Source organism: Astatotilapia calliptera, chromosome 10, assembly GCF_964374335.1.
Source record: "Astatotilapia calliptera chromosome 10, fAstCal68.1, whole genome shotgun sequence".
NCBI lineage: Eukaryota > Metazoa > Chordata > Actinopteri > Cichliformes > Cichlidae > Astatotilapia > Astatotilapia calliptera.
The window spans coordinates 8342050-8362716 of NC_137431.1; the positions used below are offsets into that span (position 1 = coordinate 8342050).

General features: G+C 41.7%; 1 protein-coding gene across 4 annotated transcripts in view; it reads left to right on the forward strand.

The window, feature by feature from the left end:
- The window catches only part of mtmr4 (myotubularin related protein 4), a 43055-nt gene that overhangs the window by 17614 nt on the left and 4774 nt on the right, over window positions 1-20667 (forward strand). For 3 of the 4 annotated variants that reach the window (XM_080307464.1, XM_080307465.1, XM_080307463.1), the window contains 12 exons: window positions 7356-7445; window positions 11264-11380; window positions 12956-13038; window positions 13636-13995; window positions 15370-15483; window positions 15580-15770; window positions 16962-17090; window positions 17835-17946; window positions 18372-18567; window positions 18709-18894; window positions 19138-19308; window positions 20364-20518. In XM_080307464.1, the coding sequence (XP_080163590.1) occupies window positions 7356-7445; window positions 11264-11380; window positions 12956-13038; window positions 13636-13995; window positions 15370-15483; window positions 15580-15770; window positions 16962-17090; window positions 17835-17946; window positions 18372-18567; window positions 18709-18894; window positions 19138-19308; window positions 20364-20518 (1904 nt within the window). The remainder of the gene's footprint in view (window positions 1-7355; window positions 7446-11263; window positions 11381-12955; window positions 13039-13635; window positions 13996-15369; window positions 15484-15579; window positions 15771-16961; window positions 17091-17834; window positions 17947-18371; window positions 18568-18708; window positions 18895-19137; window positions 19309-20363; window positions 20519-20667) is intronic. The other variant, XM_026182841.2, reaches the window with a different exon arrangement.

The following is a 20667-nucleotide window of genomic DNA, read 5'->3' on the forward strand; positions in this document are numbered from 1 at the left end:
GAGCAGTCTTCTCCTGTGGAAGGAGGCTCCATCATTTTCATCATGGCCACCATTGTTGTAATCCCACAGTTGCGGGAGCATCTTCAGTTACTATTCTAATGTGCAATGTTGTCTGCAGTAAATGGAACTATAAACATATATAATTGAATTGGATAAGATTTTTCCATGACTCAGATTCTATTATTCCCACTAGTTAAATAAATCAGCAGTGTAAGTATAGCCAAAAGCTTATTGGGGGATGTGCCTTTAGGCTGTATCAGGCTGAATGCTAACTCTCTGCCTAATGCCAAGGTGGAAATAAACGGTAAACAGACTTTGTGTTATGACCCCCGAGGAAGACAACACAACAGAGATGAGGGACTGGGGAAAAAAAGCAAAGTGTGTAGCAAGTTATTGAAAGGAAAGGTACTTAATTTGTATTTGTTGTCTCAGTATAGCCATACCAAACCAAAGTCTGTACTAACCTATGTGAACGTTTATGCAAACCTTTTTTGGGATAATGCCAGCCAGTTTATTATATTGCTTCGTGTTTCACCAATATAGACAACCACCTCTGTACCCTAAATAATGAGTTTTGACACTCCAGTATGTATGAATAAAGACGTGGTTTGATGATCATTAGAATATTTTCCAGGCGTTTCCTAGGGTAGCTGCATAGGCGGAAAACAACTCATTTCTGATGCCAGAAATAAAACAGAATGACACCCAGTCATTCTGTTTTAAAGACAGGCCTGAAATATGGCAGAAACCACTCAGTTCAAAACAGACCTTCAAGGGTTACTCCTGGAAGACTTTCAAGGGGTAAAGAGTTAAAGGGAAAACTAACACAAAGGTGTCTCAGTAAGGGCTTTTGCCACCATAACCCTTTTCCTCATTTGGTGTTTTGAAAGTCAAACCATTCAGTGATGCCTCATGTCCTGTGGATATGGGCATTGTCTTCCTGGAAGAGGATAGAAATGTTTAAGGGGCGTCCATACAGATAGTGACAAGAGACTGTGGAATGTCGATCAGCTGCACCATCTTCAAGAGGCAACAGGCAAAGTGACAGTTAAATGTGAAAGTTAAATTTTCAACTTGAAGGCAGTCAGTCGACTTGTCTACCAGTTTGAGTGACAGATACCACTGGTTGATAAGTAGGGCAAATACCACAAAGTAAAGTGCAACAAACAAATCACTTAATATGTTAATGGTCCACACAGGAGGACTTTTTATAGATTAGCAGTGACTTGTCCTGTAAGTGTGTCTAAACCAGAACACCAACATGTCCCTCGCAAGACATCAGAGCCATCAGACGCCTAGACTGTCAGGGCCATCGGTTCATGCTTTTGCTTTAACTCGCTGTTCGCTTGATCGATTTGTTCTTACTTTGCTACAAAGTGTTACTCCAACTTTGTGCATTTTGGATGAATTCTATTCACGTAAAGAAAACCCTGCCCAGTTTATTTTTTTCAGTACTTGGAGTACTGCCCAGTTATAACACAAAAATGGGATTGATTGTTTAGAACACAGTGATCGATTGAACATTAATGTAGGCGGCAACAGGACAAGGAGAAAGAAATGTATTTAGAGAGATTTGTCATAGTCTGTCATCTTTGATCTGGACTTTTTTACTTAGAATCTGCTCCCTAGCTCTACTCAGAAAAATATCTTTGGCCTGGTTATTTTTAATGTTTATATAAAATGTTTTTCATTCTGCCCTGTCTATGCACCCTCTGCCTGCAGTCATTTTCGTCCTTTTTCCCCTCGCTTTTTTATTTAGAATCATCGTTTAATATATTTATCATGTCCAACAGGGCAAATGACCGAACAGTTAAAAGCAGAGATGTAAGTGCGTGTTGTCCACATATTCAGTAGGTCACCTCGGCATCCTGTAGTGCTTCTCTAATCTGAAAAACTCTGGGACAAAGCACCAGTCAGATTAAGTAAATAATCTGGTGAGTAAGGACAGCAAATTGTTAGAAAAAGCTTTTGGGTGAAAGGGCCTCTAAAAAGAGGCTGTCGTATCCATGGAAACCAGACATTTATTCATGAACACTGTGCCAATGTCTCTTTCACTTTGTCTACCTATTCTGTCCTGTTTCCATTTGCATACATGCAGGACCATTTTCACACATGCTTTCCCCAGAGAAGTAAAACTTGGAAAAAGCAACTGTGCATTATTCCCTCCACATGCACGCTGCTAATCTGCCTTGCCACGGCTGTCTCGTTGGCTGCTACAGTAGCTGATATCATAGCTGATACTGTTTTGGTTATTATTGTTATCTTGATGTTTCATGTGCTATCAACTCTGACATTTATATTTGGTAAATGCACGGAGGCGTATGCGCGCATGCCTGTCAGCTCCAGCTTTTTGAGCTGGTTGGACAAAGGTGGGGGAGGGTGCGCAGGCTCGCAGCAGTGACGAAGCAAAAACGTGTCGGGCACAGGACAAGCTGTGCTCCATCTTTGAGAGCTGTTTAGAAGTGAGAGCATCCCTGTTTTCCTTTAATCTTCTGTAAGCTGATTGTCTGCTTGTGGAAACAAAAATCACAATATGGACAAAATAAACTCCCTCCAAAAAAGTGTCCAAATGTAATGACGGTTTTTAAAGCTAGGTCTTTAAGCATCATCTTTGTGCAAAGAATCTATGAAGCTGAAATGTGCATATATCCATGTTTCCATGTAGTTCAATGAGTCTGTTCCTGTGGTATTTTTTTAAAATCTATTGCTGTTAATATAACAGCAATAGATTTTAGCTCATCGGGTAGTGTCTTGTGCTTCTAGGGCAACACAAAGTACATCGTGTACTTGTGGGAATCAGAGAAATGCTGTGTCAGAGCTCTGCAAGAGAAAAGTATAAATGTGGCCAAGAGTCTACCAGGTAATGCTGCCTGGGGTATTTGGAAACCAAACCAGATTAGATGGATTGTTGATGGGAGATGAAAGTGTGTGGCTGTGGTCCAAGTGTGTTTGCTTTTTTTTTTTTTTGTAAGATATTATGATGTAAATTGACACATTTTTACAGGAAAAACTGATTTGGAGGTTGGTTTTGGTTAACTTTAGAGTAATTGATTGTAATTGAATTTCTCAGAGGGACTATAATACTAGTGGCTGAAGTAATTTGATGTGGTGGTCGATCAGCCTGTGATAGGACCCCTCCATAATGTGTTTCTTCTTAGAGAGGCACCACAAGTTGGTGTTTTTAAACTGAGGATTTTAACATTTGATTTGGTGGAAAACGCCATTCGTGTGATACTATATAATCTTAATTACATGCAGTCAACTGGAGTGAAAACATTTATGCTAACTCTCCAAAAAGTTGATTCTGTTCATCTGGACGTAGCGTTTTGTGGGAGAAACGTTTCGTCACTCATCCAAGTGACTTCTTCAGTCTCAGCTAACTGCAGGTTTCCCCAATCTTATAAACAGTACATTTGCATAATGACTGAAACCAGCCCACTGAAGGAACAATGGGCTGGGAGGTCAGTTCCTTAATCTGCACCTTAAACCTACACATACGGATCAGTATTTAAGGTTTGACTCTCATCATCCACTGGAGCACAAACTGGGTGTCATTAGGACGCTACAACACAGAGCAAACACCATCCCCACTGACACAGCGGCCAGGGAGGCAGAAGAACGGCACATCAAGAAGGCCCTGAGTAAATGTGGTTATCCCAGCTGGACTTTTGTCAAAGCTGGAAAGACGCTTAAAGAAAGCTCCAGCCGATCCAAGAGGGAAGGACAACTGCTGCCCAAGCGAAAACCTGTAGTGATCCCATATGTGTCAGGAGTATCGGAGCAGTTGAGACGCATTTTTTCTAAACACCGGGTCTCTGTGGCTTTTAAACCCCAAAACACGCTGCGCCAAAAACTGGTCCACCCCAAGGATCGGGTCCCCCGACACAAACAGAGTAACATAGTGTACGCTGTTAAGTGCCAGGAGGATTGCCAGGATTTATACATCGGGGAAACCAAACAACCTCTGGCGAAGCGGATGGCACAACACAGAAGAGCTACCTCGTCAGGCCAGGACTCTGCAGTCTATTCACACCTACAGGCCAGTGGACACTCTTTCAAGGATGAGGATGTACACATCTTGGACAGGGAGGAACGCTGGTTTGAGCGTGGAGTCAAGGAGGCCATTTACGTGAAAAGGGAAAGACCATCTCTGAATCGAGGAGGGGGCCTAAGGGTACATCTTTCGCCATCTTACACTGCTGTGATTGCAGCCATTCCCCACCTCTCTGTGAATGGTACTCATGGTCATTGATCAGTGGGTTTTGGTCAGTGGTTGTTGATCAATGGTCATGAGAATTTGCATAATTAAGATTAAGAAACTGACCTCCCAGCCCATTGTTCCTTCAGTGGGCTGGTTTCAGTCATTATGGAAATGTACTGTTTATAAGATTGGGGAAACCTGCAGTCAGCTGAGACTGAAGAAGTCACTCGGATGAGTGACGAAACGTTTCTCCCACAAAACGCTACGTCCAGATGAACAGAATCAACTATTTGGAGATTTACTTTCCTGGATGATTGAGAATGCATCAAGACATTCATGCTAACATTCAAGTTGTGATACCGATTCAGAGCTACTGAGAACAACAAATGAGTGTCATCATGGTGGCTTTGCTAGAATTTACATGAAAACTAAAAGGAGTTTCAACCCATTTTCTATCAGATTTCTGTTTGTTAACAAACAACAACGCACTCATTAAAGCATATTTATCTGGTCTAAATATAGATGATAATCACTGAACAGGAGTTTTTTCCTCTTCCTCACACACAGCACACTTTACTTGATCGTTGCATTACAAAACCACCACTCTCCCCTCATTTTGAGTGTGCATTTATATGAAGATGGAAACGCAGCATTACCGTGAACGTAAAGGCAACATTTGGAGGAAACGGAGCCTGCAGTAATAGATAGCACTTACCACTGGAGCAACTCATTAGGGGGTTTAAATGCCTCACATGGACACATTCACCATGACACCCACCTCTGTGCCAATCATCACCACCACTGTTTATTGCAAATTATACTATAATAAAGTAACAGATGACTTTCAGTTGGGATTTATCACTTTTCTCTCCCATTGTCAGACTTCTACCCCCGTGCCTACCTCAAAAGGCCCTTTTTGAGAGAGGGAACGCCCTGGTAGCTGGATATTCTCCCTTCCAAGGGTTGCCAAGAATTTGACACCTGTGCTGTTTTGTCCATGCAATACCTAAATCTAGAGCTGCATCCAGCCATCCTCTCCTGCACTGCTTAGCCACCTTGGGGTGCCAACTGTTTTCATCATCCATGACAGCACCTGTGCTATCACAGATGTATGTTTTTAGCTCACTGTAATTATTACCTACTGATGGAGCTATGTCACATAAGCTGAAAAATACTGCCTTTTCATTTGTCATTATTACTTGTGATGTGATGCTTTTAGGAAAATGTTGGTGATTGGTGACTTGTAGGTGAGGGGTTGTCACTGTAGGGACACTATGTCCATCTGTTACCAGCCCAATGGGTGGTATGCTTATCGTGTGGTTTAATTACCAGTTTGAGCCTCCGGATTACAGATGTAACCACTGTAAACACAGCAGGAGTTCTCTGTGGTCAGACATCAGTTGGTTTCTGATATAATTCCTGAAATTTCAGCATGTCCTCCTCTTGGGATGCAGTGTTAAAGGTTTTTCATTTTCAGGTTAATTTCACTTTGTTCTTACTGTCTTGTATTCGAATCCGTATTTTAAAATTAAACAACATTTTCAAACGCAATACTGTAATTGATCTCGACGCCTCCTCATGCCATTTTTTTTTTTTTTGGGGGGGGGGTTAATATGCATGGGATCTTTTTTCATTTTGCTTTTTAAAATTGAATAATTTCACCTAACTGATACTTTGCTGTTGTGTGGTTTATTTGTTTTTGTTTTTTTTTTAAATATACTATAGCTATCTTGGTGGGATGCTAGAAGATTCAGTGGATATGATTCACAGAAATAAACCACCCAGTTAGGCCTCTATTTCTGATTTTATTATAAAACCAAAATGACACAGGGTCGTACTCAAATGGAAAAGTGAAAATCCAGCAGAGCAGTAAAGTGGCAGAAATGACACAGCACCTGAACGAGAAGGATTGGAACTTATTCGTGTTATAGCACAAAGCTAGAAAATTGTTGGACATGTACCGCACTAATGTACCACACTATATACACTATAGAGTATAGAATGGTATATTGGGGAAGATGTTAATTTGCTTAATGTGCTTACTTTTGAATTATGAAGTTTAAAAAAAAAAAGATTATAATAAATTATTTGCAAAACATTGGTGTTTTTAGAATAGGGATTAAAGAGAATAAAAGCCAAGGGCATGTCCTTCAGTTTCGTCATGTGATTGCTTTTCACCTCTTTAAGTCCAGTGATTGAAGTATGACCTGATGAACATATTTGCTCAGCCCGAGTTGGACACAGGGCCCTAAGCTTCAAGGACAGACTCGACTGCCATCATTGTTCCTCTCGTTCTCATCTCCGCCACTCCTTAAAGTGTTGCAGTCTAATTTTAGCCGACCATCTATTAGAAGAGAAGTGAACTTGAAAAGACTGCAGCTGTTTTTTGTTTTTTGTTTGTTTGTAATTTCTAAGAAACTGAGAAATATTTGCTATCATATTTGCAATCAAAATAGTTACATTTATTATCTGTATGTATTTTTTTATGCCCCAAGGAACTTTTTAAACTATAGTGAAGCATGACTCATGAAAAACCTTTTTTTTAAAAAGGTAAAATCCTCAAGTTAATCACAGTATCTTTGTTTACACTACACCCAGTCACATAGTGCACTGGTTTGTGATAGGCAGCACTGGGTATCTTTTACACTTGCAGTAACCACCTGCACTGCAGTGCCAAAGCAAACACACTGCAAACATCAAAAGTTGCATTTCTTTTTCAGCATTAGTATTCATCAGGCAGGAAAACTGTCAGTCATAAGCAAGTAATAAACATTTTAAATGGTTTGGCACATTGACCTAACACAAGCTTGTGTACTACTTCTTTTCCTTCTTCAAATGTATAATTTTAGGGCCCTCGCAGTAAATTTTTAATCTCCTATGTGATGTCTGACCTGGCTGCAGGAGATTGCAAAACTCTACCTGGCACGTATGAACCAATGAACTACCAGAGCCAAAGGACCTGATAAAAGCAGTGAGAATATTAACTCTGGGTTTGGTTGTATTGATTGTTTCATGTCTCTTCACATGCTTCAGTATTGCTATCAACAAACTATATGGACTTTGTGTGTTGCTTCAGTTTCTCATATGTAGTCTCACATGAATCACGACAGAAGTATTTCTCTTTCTATCGCTGGATTGTGTTTGTGTCTGACAGGGTGAAGAGGGGCCTCCCAGTCTGGAGTACATCAAGGCCAAGGATTTGTTCCCCCAGAAGGAGCTGGTGAAGGAGGATGAAAGCCTTCAGGTGAGGTGACAACCACTTCTACAGCACGGTCCCATCTGCTCTCACGCCCAGCAACATGACTTAATATTAGAAAACCAGGAACAAGTGTGGCACTTCTAGGTTGTGATGTTAAATCTTGGTGGCTAATAAAATCAATGTTCCTCTGAAACACCCTCACCTTGACGCCTGGTCATCTCATGATTTCCGAGATATTACTGCACAAGTCTCAACTCGACAGGCTTGAGGTCAAACATGGAAGAAGTGATGGTGATGGGGACCCAGAGGAATGCTTTTGTTTTTTTCACTGTCATGTAGCTCAACTTTTTCCTGTGCTAAACACTGACGAAATTAATTAGCTATTAGAATAACAAGTATTTCCATTTGAATGCAGCAATTGCCCACACACTCTACAGATAAAGTATCATAGAGTTCTAATAAGAAAACAAATTCTCTTCAGTAAACTTTTTTTTAAAACTGGTTCTGAATTAAGCCAGCATGTAAAGAAAAGGGATATTTTTATGCAAAGCTTTAATAAGGAGAGCAGGAAGTTGTTTTGCACGTACATATGAAAGGACTGAATTGTGGCTGAGGCCTTTCTTTAAGTGCATTGGTTGTAAAGGAGCACTTGTGCTTGACCTACTTTAAAGCATTTATTTTATGAATATAAATGTAAATGTTCATATTATTAACATAAAAAGGCTAAATACATATATGTAGTTGGCCTGTTGAAGATCAACTTCTAAATACAGTAGAAATTTTACTTGAGAGGTTTGTATATGTGAGCCATACTGCAGAATAGACTACCCCAAGCTGTTCCAAAAATGTTTTACATAAATATATTAGAAGCCGCTGCAGAGGATAAAAAGGTTCAGAAACATTTAGGTCAGTTTAAGTGAGAAGGATTTCAAAGTCTGTTCCAAGTGAGGATACAAGTAGCAGAACTGTGATGGCTAACTTGCGCTTGACCCTCTGGTGTTAAGCTGGCACTCTGTGGCTGTCTGCTGGTTAATGGAGCTTAGCATCATGTGTCTGGAGCACTGGACAAAGGAAAAATGGAGGGAGGAGGGGCCTGGGGTCACTATCTGTTGTTTCTTTTTTGTGGCTTTCAATTGAAGCCACTTGAACTGCAAGGAGTATCAACCTGTTCAAATGTTTTATTATTAAAGTGCTATGCTTTAAAGGGCTTTGTGTCAAAGGTATTTTGTATATTTTTTCCAACTGAGCAGTGTGCAAAGGAAGCATGGCTGTATCGTAGTCTGCTAGCAAAGTTTATGAGAGCGTCTTTTAATCTGCTGAATTCTTATGGCAGAATCTTTCTGTTTCTGCACTCTTACGCTTGCTTCCCTTCCCCTTGCATTCACACATGGAGTCACACATTGTATCTGTGCTTTTGTGTGACTTTTTGTGCATGTGTAGGCTCTCCCATGATGGTTTCACTGACAGCTGATGTCTCTTACTGCGGACAAATTGCAGGCATTTCCCCACCCCACTGTATTTATTACCCTACTGCCTTCCCTCCTGCGTGCGTGCAAGTCATGGAGCATGCTTTCAGTTGCGCGTACATTTGCTCACGTGCATGTCCTAACAGGCAGGCTGCTTAAACCGGAAGTCACGACTCACAAGTCAGTGTTTTCTTTTTTTGCCTCTTTAAATGGGGCTTTCTACTCATCCTCCCTCCCCCTCTCTCTCGTCATATTTATGCTGCTGAAGGCTTCGTAGAGGAAACGTGACACAGTATCTTATGCTGCACTTGCTTGCTGCCAGTGACTCATGCACCTACTTTTGGAGCACAGCTTGTTTAATGCAGCTTGCAGTCTGTACAGCATGTTAACTATGGCACTTCTAGCAACACACTTCAAGTCTTTTCCACAGCAGATAAATGTGTACACTCTCTACCTGAATTTGTTTATTTCTACTGCCACTGAGCCAGTATTTAATGAAATCATATACCTTTCCTTTGCTTTTGTGGCGTTTTCCTTTTATATATTGTAAAACAGTATCCTCGGTCCTTTTCCTCAGTCAGTAGCTACATGGTTTTTAAGCTTAACCTAGGTGTCAGCGCCATTTGTCCTCCTGTCACTTTCAAGGACAGGAGGACAGTTGAAAAACTGAAATATTTTAATCCCAAAGATATTTCAAAGTCCCGCTCTATTGTGCCGAGAAGGAGGGGGCTGCTGCTGCCTATATTTGGCTCTGCTGATGTCTGAGCGCAGAGTACTATGTGCTCCATTTCCCAGTTTAAGCTACACTTTTTTTTTCCCCCTCGTCATGCTTCCTGTCTCGATTCACGTGGAAGTTTTCAGTTATTGATGAGCAGCAGGTGCAGTGATAAATAGCAGGGCTTTTTTTTTAAAAAACAAAACAACAAACAAACATTTTTATGGATCAGCCATCATCAACATCTTTTGACCTCTTACCACTCGATGGGATTTCTACATAATAGTCCTGCTTTATTTTAGAGTTTTATGCAATTTGGCATGAGAGTAAATAGTCTGTTGGACTGGATGGAGTGATGGGAATATCGGTCACATTTAGCTTTTTGTGCTGTGGAGCTCTTCTTTCAGCAGTGTTAGCTGTTTCAAGTGGGCCTGCTATAGCCTTGCATTTGCTCTGCTGCATGTTGTCTTTTTTTAACATGCACTAGTGGGTCCTCTTCAGCATGACTCAGCAGTGCATGCTAATACAGAATGAGGTAATGTTGTCTCTAAGCAACACTTTCCTCACTACTTAGCAACTCAACAACAAGACCGGTGTCGCACTTTTCATTAGTTTGAAGCAGCCATAGCACAATAACTGTGCTCGTGCCAATCGCATCCAAGTGACAACTAAGGAAAAAAAGTGTGTTTTAGTCAAGACGGAATGGGCCTAACACAGTCCCCCAGTTCATCACAAAGCCGAGAGTGTTTCACAAAGTTATTTTATAATCTAACACTTGTGCTCCTGGTCAACACCATTTATTCAAGATCTTTTGTTTCAGTGCATCTTTTTTTAATTATATTGAAAAAGCAGTAAAGTAAACAGAATAACAACAAGAGCAGCTGGTCTGAAACTGATTAAAAGCTTCCGGTTTTAGATAAATGAAAAGATGTTTTGGGAGTCGGCACGTGCAACCATGTGTCTCTTCCACTCTGTCGACTTTTAAGATAATACCCTGCCTCAGAATGAAATGAAAAATGTTCTGTTAACCTCTGTTGGGAAGCAATTACCTTAATGTAGGGGTCTCGTTGCGGCTGAAGCCAGGGCTTGGCTGCAACTAATCAAATGGCCATGGAATGTTAATGGACAGTTTGGGATCCCTCTCCCTCTACACCGGAGCAGACAGTCTCCCTCCTACCAACAAGCCCCTCTGTGCTAACAAAGGCTCTTCTGTAAAACTCATATGCCCTAATTGGACAGCTACACATGCACGCTTTTTCTCATGTCCCTCTTTTTCTTTTATCTTCAATATTACTCTGACAGGATGATCACAAGCTGTCAGCTATGCTGGGTATTGCTTATAAAAATGAAATGCCGTGCCAATATGATATTTGAGTTTAAGTACCTCTAAAAGTATGACAAGGAGCTTAACAGATCATGTCACATATCTTGCTGTTTTGCTCTGAGATTACTTTTTTTCTTTTTTTGACCAAGTTAAATTTAATTTGTCATTGTCCAAAAATGACATTCCCACAATCAATATTTAGAATGAGTTGCACCAAAACTGAGGACGCAGCATTAACATAATATGTTCTGTCAGGATTAGACTTCCAGTAGATTGAATAAAGCTGTTAAATGCGTGCTGGTGTAATGTTTCATGCACATGAGACTTAAACAGTTCCATTGTTTTTGGGTCTTTGCAGGTGCCGTTCCCAGTTCTTCAGGGGGAAGGTGTGGAATATCTTGGCCGTGCTGATGAAGCCATCATTGCCATTTCTAACTACAGACTTCACATCAAGTTCAAGGACTCAGTCATCAATGTGAGTGCATGTCTCTGACAACAAACCTAACAAAGAATCACAGAACTGTCACTTCTGCCAGAGCCCTATGCCACCAGCAGAGGAGAGGGAAGGATGTTTAGTTTGGATGCAATTAGACTTTTTCCCTTCCCCCATATAAGTTTTCATTAAGAAATAACTGTGGCAACAAGGCAAATAAACTTTCAATGGGGTACCCATTGAGCACTTTTAGCTTACTTGGCATGTAGTTGTTTGTACCAAGGTGAAATCACAGGAGCACTAGACCCTCTAATCCTGAAACCACAAAGGTTTAATGTGACATCCAGGCTGGCAGTGCTCTCCACCAGCTCGCTCCTGCTGACGTCAGGCCTTGCTCAAATACAAATAGGCTGGTTGTTTGCATTCACTGGCAATGAAAATCCTTCTTCCCAAATCCATGTCATCTTTTCCAGAAGGATTCAGCTTCTGGAAAAGATGACAGTTTTAAAAACGAAGGAGGTGGCGAGGGCCAATCACCGAGGCACGTCCTCACCTTAACTTTAAGCAGAGGAGAGTGAGATTACCACACAAAGTTCAAATGTCACAGACTAACAGTCCTTATCAAACTGATTTCCTACTTAGACAGACTCCTGCCTTGACCCCAGAAGCACACATGAACTGTATGAATGCCAGCAAACAACCTTTCACCCACACCTCCCCTTCACAACTCTTTACAGCCTCTTACTTTTAAGCTGTTTTCTTGCCCTTTACTCCCGCCTGTGTTTGTCTTTCTCGTCATGATTTCCATTTGACTTGGCCATGTGCTACAAATAGTGCACAGCGTGATGTGCTCGGTTGTCTTTTCATCTCGCAGCCTCTTTGGTGTTTACTTTCCTTTTAACTCTTCATTTCCCAATGCCTCCTTTTTGGGTTTAATAGTTTGTTGTTTTGTTTTTTTCCATTTCCTCCTGTCTTATTTCTTCCCTCCCTCCTTCTCTCCTTGTCTGTGCTCCATGGTGTCACTGTGTTTTAGACCTACCCAGGTGTGGACATTGACATATCTGTGAGTACCATATGATAAAACATCACCCTCTGCCATAGTCTAGACAGCTGTCATTAAGCTCCTCTTCACTTTACATGATTGGGATGCACTGAGGCCAAACTGTAATTTACATTCAGCAGAGTGGTAGATGGATTAATCATTTTGTGAAATGACTGTGTCGCCAGCACTCTTTCTCTTGAATTAAACTGGCCATTATTTGTAAAAAAGTGCGCATACATAGTCCTTATGCTCAAAGGTTTGTCCATAAGGGATTTTTTAAACCTCGTCGGGGGTTCATTAACATCGTACTCTAAAGTACCACTTACCTGCTTGAAAAGCATAAGGGACGGCAGGTTTGTAGCTGTCACATGGTATCATAACAGTTCTAGAGGCAAAGTTGGAACACCAGTGTGGCCTTTTGTTCCTCTGCAGTCAGGTTAAAGGTTTACTTAGTGTGTCTAACCTGGATACAGTCTGTACTAGACCAGAGGGTGGTAATTTCTCTGCCAGTGTGCTGTCTGCTCACACAGTGGACCATCAGGCTAAATGCACGTGCTCTCTGTCTCCCTCTGCAGGTGCCTCTCAGGCTGATAGAAAGTGTAGAGAGCAGAGATATGTTCCAGTTGCACATCATTTGCAAAGACTCTAAAGTTGTCAGGTAAGAAGAGCCCTCACTCTTACACTCTCTTACAGCACAGTACTCTGATACACATTTGAATTAGTAATACTATGGGTTCATTTAGGAAACTGTACACATTACCAATTGTAAATTGTACACATAACAACAGACTGACCGAATTTGGAGTTCAGTTTGAGATCAAATTAAGCAATAATGTAAAAGGACTTGACATGGAGAAAAAGTCAAATTATGTGTTTTTGCAGAACTGTACTTGTGACTAAAATCATCAATGACTACAACTTGTGACGCACTGTCATTCACCCACCTTAGATAGGAAATGTAAAATAATATGTAGGTAATACTTTTTTGAAACTAAGGTTTCAAAGGTAATAAAGGGTGTTGGTAAATTCTCATCTTTGTGTTCATGAACAGTTTAAAACCAGTGGAACTGTCGCATACTCGGTAGCAGATGTGCCCAGCAGCATTTTGGTTCCACATTATTAAGCAACCACATTACTACTCTGGTTTAAAGGCTGGAAAATCACAGAACAGCTGATTTGTTTTGTTTTGTTTTTCTCCTAGTCCCCAGTGCATGAAGGGTTTGTTGGATCTCACTAATCTTTCTAATCTCCACAGATGCCACTTTGCAACGTTCAAGCAGTGCCAGGAGTGGGTCAAACGTCTGAACCGGGCCATAGCACACCCATCACGGCTGGAGGACCTGTTCGCCCTGGCCTATCACGCGTGGTGTCTAGGAGGCAGCGCTGACGATGAAGATCAGCACCTTCATCTTTGTCGCCCAGGTTCACACACATTCGTTCACAGTTTTAGAACAAGTAAATGTTTGAGAGGGCATTTTTCATTTATACCCTGGCACCATGTTCTATGTGTGTTTGTAGGTGATCATGTACGTCAGAGAATGGAAATGGAGGTCAAGAGGATGGGCTTCGATACTCAAAACATCTGGAGAGTGTCTGATATCAACTGCAACTACAAGTATGTCACTGATGCTTAACCATGAGAAGCACAGCAGGTATATCCTGATGACTGCATCTAGTTTTAGTAGTATAGAATGGTGTCATGATAAAGAGTAATGATTGGATAGTTGACGGTGAATGGCAGAATTTTAGAGTTAGTTACTTTTTGATGAGATCCAAGGTTTTTCAGAATGAGAGTGTCACCAGGGATGGGAGGGAAGAAAAGGGTACCTCAAAGTGAAAGGCAACACCTAGAAGCAAATTCGACATCTTTTAGATATATGACTTTGATGTTTTCATCATCATCCACTGTGACTAGAAGTCTTAATTGATTAATGGATGTCCAATAGGTACACTTTAAACAAGACAAGCTAATGGCTAATCTAGGATGTCTTTAAAGCTGCAATTTTCCCTGTCATTGAAACAAACAGCGCGCTGAGGCTACCAGGTTGGGTAGTTCAGCCTAAGATAAACTGTATTAAGGCAGTCACCTAAGTAGAAACAATAGACTGAATGGGTGTATGAGTGTGTGCACCTGTACATCGGGGTCTCCTTTGCAGTCTGGGTAAATAAATGCTACAAAAAAAAAAGGTCAGTCTGTTTGGAGGGCCCAGGAGAACACACCCCACTGAGACAGACACACACACACACACATAGGACAACTGGCTAATTAAACAAGTCACAGCCTGCTGAGGCCCATGACTCAGCACTGTATTTTATACACACACACACACACACACACACACACACACACACACACACACACACACACACACACACACACAGTCTCTCTCCCTCCTGCTATTAGACTCTGAGCAAGTGAATATAATTTGAAGAAAGTATCCTGGGAGAGAAAGAGGAGAAAGCAGAGACAGATGGAGGTTTCTGATTTGTTTTCTGGTCTAGCTGAGATATTGATGCTGCAGTGACCCTGAAAACCAGAACATTTTAGGGAATGTCATTTTGCAGCCAGTTTCATCTTGGTTTTCCTCATCAAAAGATAATGCAGCATTATAAACTGTTTTAAAACTTCCTTTAGAACAGGGGTGTCAAACTCAAATACACAGTGGGCCAAAATTCAAAACTGGAACAAAGTCGCGGGCTAACATTAATATTTATTGAAAAAAAAATCTTCCTCCAGATATAAGAATGAATCTTTTCTTATGGACTCAAACAAGTTTTGCTGAAAAACTGAATATGGAACAAGCAAAGCTTAATACTAAACAATATATACCGGTATATATTAGCTGTATAATACCAGTAAGCCAGCTCTAATAGTAATTTGGTATGGCTTCGTGGGCCAAATGTAATTTGGCTGCGGGCCAAATGTGGCCCGCGGGCCAGAGTTTGACACCTATGCTTTAGAACCTCTAACTACCTGTTCATCCTGTAGGCTGTGCTCCAGCTACCCACAAAAGCTTCTGATTCCAATCTGGATCACTGACAAGGAGCTGGAGAGTGTGGCTTCTTTTAGATCCTGGAAGAGGATCCCAGTGGTGGTCTACAGGTAACTTTGTGTGCATGTTTTCTCCAGCTTATATGGGTGCAAGCTGAAGAAAATCCATCATTTTAGGTTAATTAACTCTGTAACCTTCGTTTCCAGGCACCAGAAGAACGGGGCAGTGATCGCCCGCTGTAGCCAGCCTGAGATTAGCTGGTGGGGCTGGAGGAACACAGATGATGAGTATCTAGTTACGTCCATCGCTAAGGCCTGTCAGATGGACAGCGGAACCAAGGGTGCACAAACAAATCGACAACGCGGGGAAGCTACTGACTCTTCCGATGGTGATTTTGGTAATCTTGCTGTTTGATTTTCTTTGCACGTCCATACTTGCACTCCTCATCCATTTGCACATCTCTGCATTACACGATGACCCTGTTTGTCAAATTAAACCATCCAGGGTCTAAATTCACTCGTTTTCTTAAAGTCACAGCTAGTGATCGCATCATATTGCAGTCTACTCAGGCAGCCCACACACCTATACCAAACAGAGTGCTTCCAGTAGTGAGTGTCTGAAACAGACTCTCTCTCTCTGCAGTCATCCAGACACATAACAGCAGATCACGCTGTGCAAACCTGGCCAAACACTCTCTAACTCTAGACTTCTTTCACAAACTTTGACCAGAGAGAAAGAGATGCATTTATCTGTTGTTTAATTATCAACTTTTACTTCCAAGAGAACCAACACATAATAAATTGTAATGTAACTGCATTTTCAATAATACCTGCAAATACATAAATACATCATCACCAATTTAAAGTATAAAGGTAGCTGATTAACATGAATCGCTTTTATTGTGCACACCATAAATTTAATTAGCTTCTTTTTAATCAGCACTTTGAACTTTGAGAGGAGATCACTAAATTTCCAGGTTGTAAACAGCCTCTAATAGCTGGGACTCTGGTGTTTTCAGAGCTTTGCAAGCATTCACAGGGCTGGGAATGTGTTTTGTTTTTGTTTTTTTCCATTGCTGATGTTCTCCTTTTTAACAGAAAGTACATGCATCAGTGTTGCTGCATTGTAATTATTGTGAGTTACAGAAAGTAGGACAGCTGTCAGCACAGCTTTCACAGTTCAGAAAAACAACTCTTTGTATCTTTTTCAGTGGTTTTGCTTTCCTTTTCCCCCCTCCATATTAACTTATAAGGAACACACAGATATGTCAAATTACAGAAAGTGATAAAAGAGCTTTTAACACAATTAGAGAAGGGTGCAGAGAGAAGTATTTCAGTTCCAGTCGTCTTTCTCTGCAGAAGCTGTGGGAAGGAGGCTTCTTGACTTACCAGGTAACACAGTGGTGTTCATCATGAGGAGATATTGATTTTCAGTAGGTTACAAATAGAGTCAGTTTCTCTTAATCATGTTCCCTTCCCTTCTTGACACCGTCCTCCTCCTTTCACACTTTCTCTTTCTTCCTTTCCCTGGCAGGTCGATTCGCATTACACTGTCTGCTCATAATGATCAGAATCATCTCTTTCCCCAGACTCATCTCTGACGGGCGGCTCCAGCTGCAATGACAACACTGTGACACAGAAGCTGCTGATTCTGGATGCTCGCTCATACACTGCTGCAGTGGCTAACCGAGCTAAGGGCGGAGGCTGCGAATGTGAAGGTTGGCATAATCCCAAAACATTTTGCACCATCTTCAAAAAGTCAAATTAAACTAGAAACATTGTCATCTGTGAACCTTATCTGGAGTGTGTGTGTATCATTTGGCGTCTGATTCTACTGAGTCACGCAGACAGGAAACTCGGTGAGAAGTAAAACAGTGTTTTTACTCAGTACTCTAAAATTGCCTGCTTGTGGTGACTTAACATAATTTTAATATCCAACTTTATAATTCCTCTCAGCTCTATGGAGCTTAATTATTTTTTAATTACTTATGTAACAATCAGAAACAATTTGAATAATACTAAAGCCAGCTGGACAAGTATATGGGTAATTATATCATAATTCAACTTTTTCCTTGATCAGCTTGAATATTTAAAACTAATGGCTTTCAGATAGGCTCTGCTATGATGGCAGTTTAGAGGATATTGGTTGTGATTTGTAGCTTTTGCACACACTTTAATTCTTGTCAGTGCTCATGTTGTTAGACCTGTCTTATAGAAATCATCCTTTACAGAGCAAGTTTAAAATGTTCTTCGTGTAGTTTTTGATCACACATCTGTTTAACAAAGTGCTGTTTTTCCATTCTGGAAACAATCCCCTCTCTCTACAGTGACTTGCTAACACATTTAGTGCAGTCCAGTTTGACTAAATGGACAATGTTATTGCTACCAGTGACTACACACAGTCACTGTTAGATGACTATGAATGTTGCACTGAAAGCAAATTGTTGTTTGTTTGTATTCAGAGTACTACCCCAGCTGTGAGGTCATGTTCATGGGAATGGCCAACATCCATGCTATCCGGAACAGTTTCCAGGCTCTCAGGGCTGTCTGCAGTCAGATCCCCGATCCAGGAAAGTAAGTTGATCTATGTGACCTTTCTCTCTGAGCGGCTCTGGCCTCATTTGCACCTCCCTCCACCTTCTCTGTTTTAGTGGGTTCACCACACAGTAAGGCAACACCACACAGGCACAGGAACACAGTCCTGTTCCTGCTGGGCTTGCCAGCTGTCTGTCTGTACACGTCAACCAACAGCACATGTGTGTTATGGCTGTCCATTTGTTCCCATGTTTACATGCGTTTTCAATACGTCAGCTGTGTGTATTTTACATCGAATGTGTGAAGTGAAGCAGAAAGGCCTCCAGAGAGGTGCCTCCCTGCTCTGTCATAGCTAACCCAAATAACCCAATCTATGCTGTATCCTGCTGTATCAGATTACCTCAGTTATGACATATTCCATATAGGTTAGTTGTTGCCTAATCAACCCCCTCTCGTGTTTCCAGCTGGCTTTCAGCACTGGAGAGCACCCGTTGGCTGCAGCACCTGTCGGTCATGCTGAAGGCTGCCACTCTGGTATGTTCAGCAGTCGAGCGGGACGGTCGTCCTGTCCTGGTACACTGCTCAGACGGGTGGGACCGCACGCCTCAGATTGTAGCCCTCGCCAAGGTCCTGCTGGACCCCTACTACAGGACATTAGAGGTGAGCATCTGCACAGTTCAGTATTAATCTAATGTATTTGATTTTTAAATGACATGCAGGCATATTCTCATAGATATGGTAAGCACTTATTTTGCTGGATTCTCTTGTTGCTTTTGGTACTGACTTCTGTGCTATCCACAGGGTTTCCAGGTGCTCGTAGAGACGGAATGGCTGGACTTTGGTCATAAGTTTGGGGACCGCTGTGGCCACCAGGAGAACTCAGACGATGTGAGCGAGCAGTGTCCCGTCTTCCTGCAGTGGCTGGATTGTGTTCACCAGCTGCTCAAACAGTTCCCCTGCCTGTTTGAGTTCAACGAGGCCTTCCTGGTGGGTGGTTGGACAGCACTCTATACTAGTCTGTCTTACGCATTAATCTCTACATGTTCTTTAAACTTCAAAAAGTGGCCAGGATTACATGAAACCATACATTTGGCCTAATGAATAAAGTCTTGGGTCACATGGTCATGTTTCACATCAGTCAGCTGTCTCACACACACCGACAATGAGAGTTAAAGTTAATCAGTGCTGTAATTAAAGGCCTGACTTGATGCATCTTCTTCACATGTCCAGGTCAAGTTGGTGCAGCACACATACTCGTGTCTTTACGGCACGTTTCTGTGCAACAACGCTCGTGAAAGGGAGGCAAAGAATATCTACAAACGCACCTGCTCTGTGTGGTCTCTGCTTCGCACAGCAAACAAGAACTTCCAGAACTTCCTCTACATCCCTTCTCATGACATGGTACCTGCCGGTTTTCACAGCTTTTGTACAGGGTGGGCCATTTATATGGATACACCGTAATAAAATGGGAATGGTTGGTGATATTAAAGTCCTATTTGTGGCACATTAGTATATGTGAGGAGGCAAACTCCTCAAGATGGGTGGTGACCATGGTGGCCATTTAGATGAACAGTTTCCTGGAAAGTGGATTGGTTGTCGTGGGCCAGTTGAATGGCCCCCAAGGTCTCCCGATCTGACCCCCTTAGACTTTTATCTTTGGGGTCATCTGAAGGCAATTGTCCATGGTGTGAAGATACGAGATGTGCAGCACCTGAAACTACGGATACTGGATTCCTGTGCTGGCATTTCTCCTGCGGTGTTGCTATCAGTGTGTGAAGAGTGGGAGAAGAGGGTTGCATTGACAATCCAACACAATGGGCAGCGCATTGAACACATTTTATAAGTGGTCAGAAACTTGTAAATAACTCATGAAAGAATAAAGTTACGTTGAAACCAAGCACACCATTGTTTTTCTTGTGACATTACCAATAAGTTTGATGTGTCACATGGCCCTCTTCCTATTGAAAAAACAAAAGTTGTATCCAAGATGGCTGACTTCTAAATGGCCACCATGGTCACCACCCATCTTGAGGAGTTTGCCCCCTCACATATACTAATGTGCCACAAACAGGACTTTAATATCACCAACCATTCCCATTTTATTACGGTGTATCCATATAAATGGCCCACCCTGTAGTTTAGTATAGTTGCAGCTGGAAGTTGCTTCCTGAGTGTTTCCTTTTAAAGCCACTGTGCTTTTCAGAAAGTGTTCAGTGAGGGGACTTGCTGAAGGAAACAGTTGATCATAGTAATGATCATAATCTTCAGTCACGATCTCAGTGAGCACAATAAGTGTTTTGATTAATGGATAATGTGACTCCAATTTTGAACTTCAGTATGATTAAAGATTAAATCTATCCTACTTTCCCTGCCATCCTCTCTGATGCACATTCAAAGAGTTTGGATCTTAGACGCCATTACTATGTACTTATCCTCCCGGTGCATTTGTCTGCCAGGTGCTGCAGCCAGTCTGCCATACTCGGGCACTACAGTTGTGGACAGCAGTCTACCTGCCCACCTCCTCCCCCTGCACTGCTGTGGATGATTCTGTGGATCTCTACCTCCCGCCCTCCATCACAGGAGATGAGCTTACCTCCCGTTCCCTGGACAGGTCTGTTTGTCTGAACAATACTATTGCCGCAGTCTGACTAGTAATGTTATGGCAAACAGTCAGACTGCCCTCTAGAGTTCAAAATGGAGAACTGTATTACTGCATTTTATACACATTAAAAAATAAGATCTGTATGTACTGGTGATTTA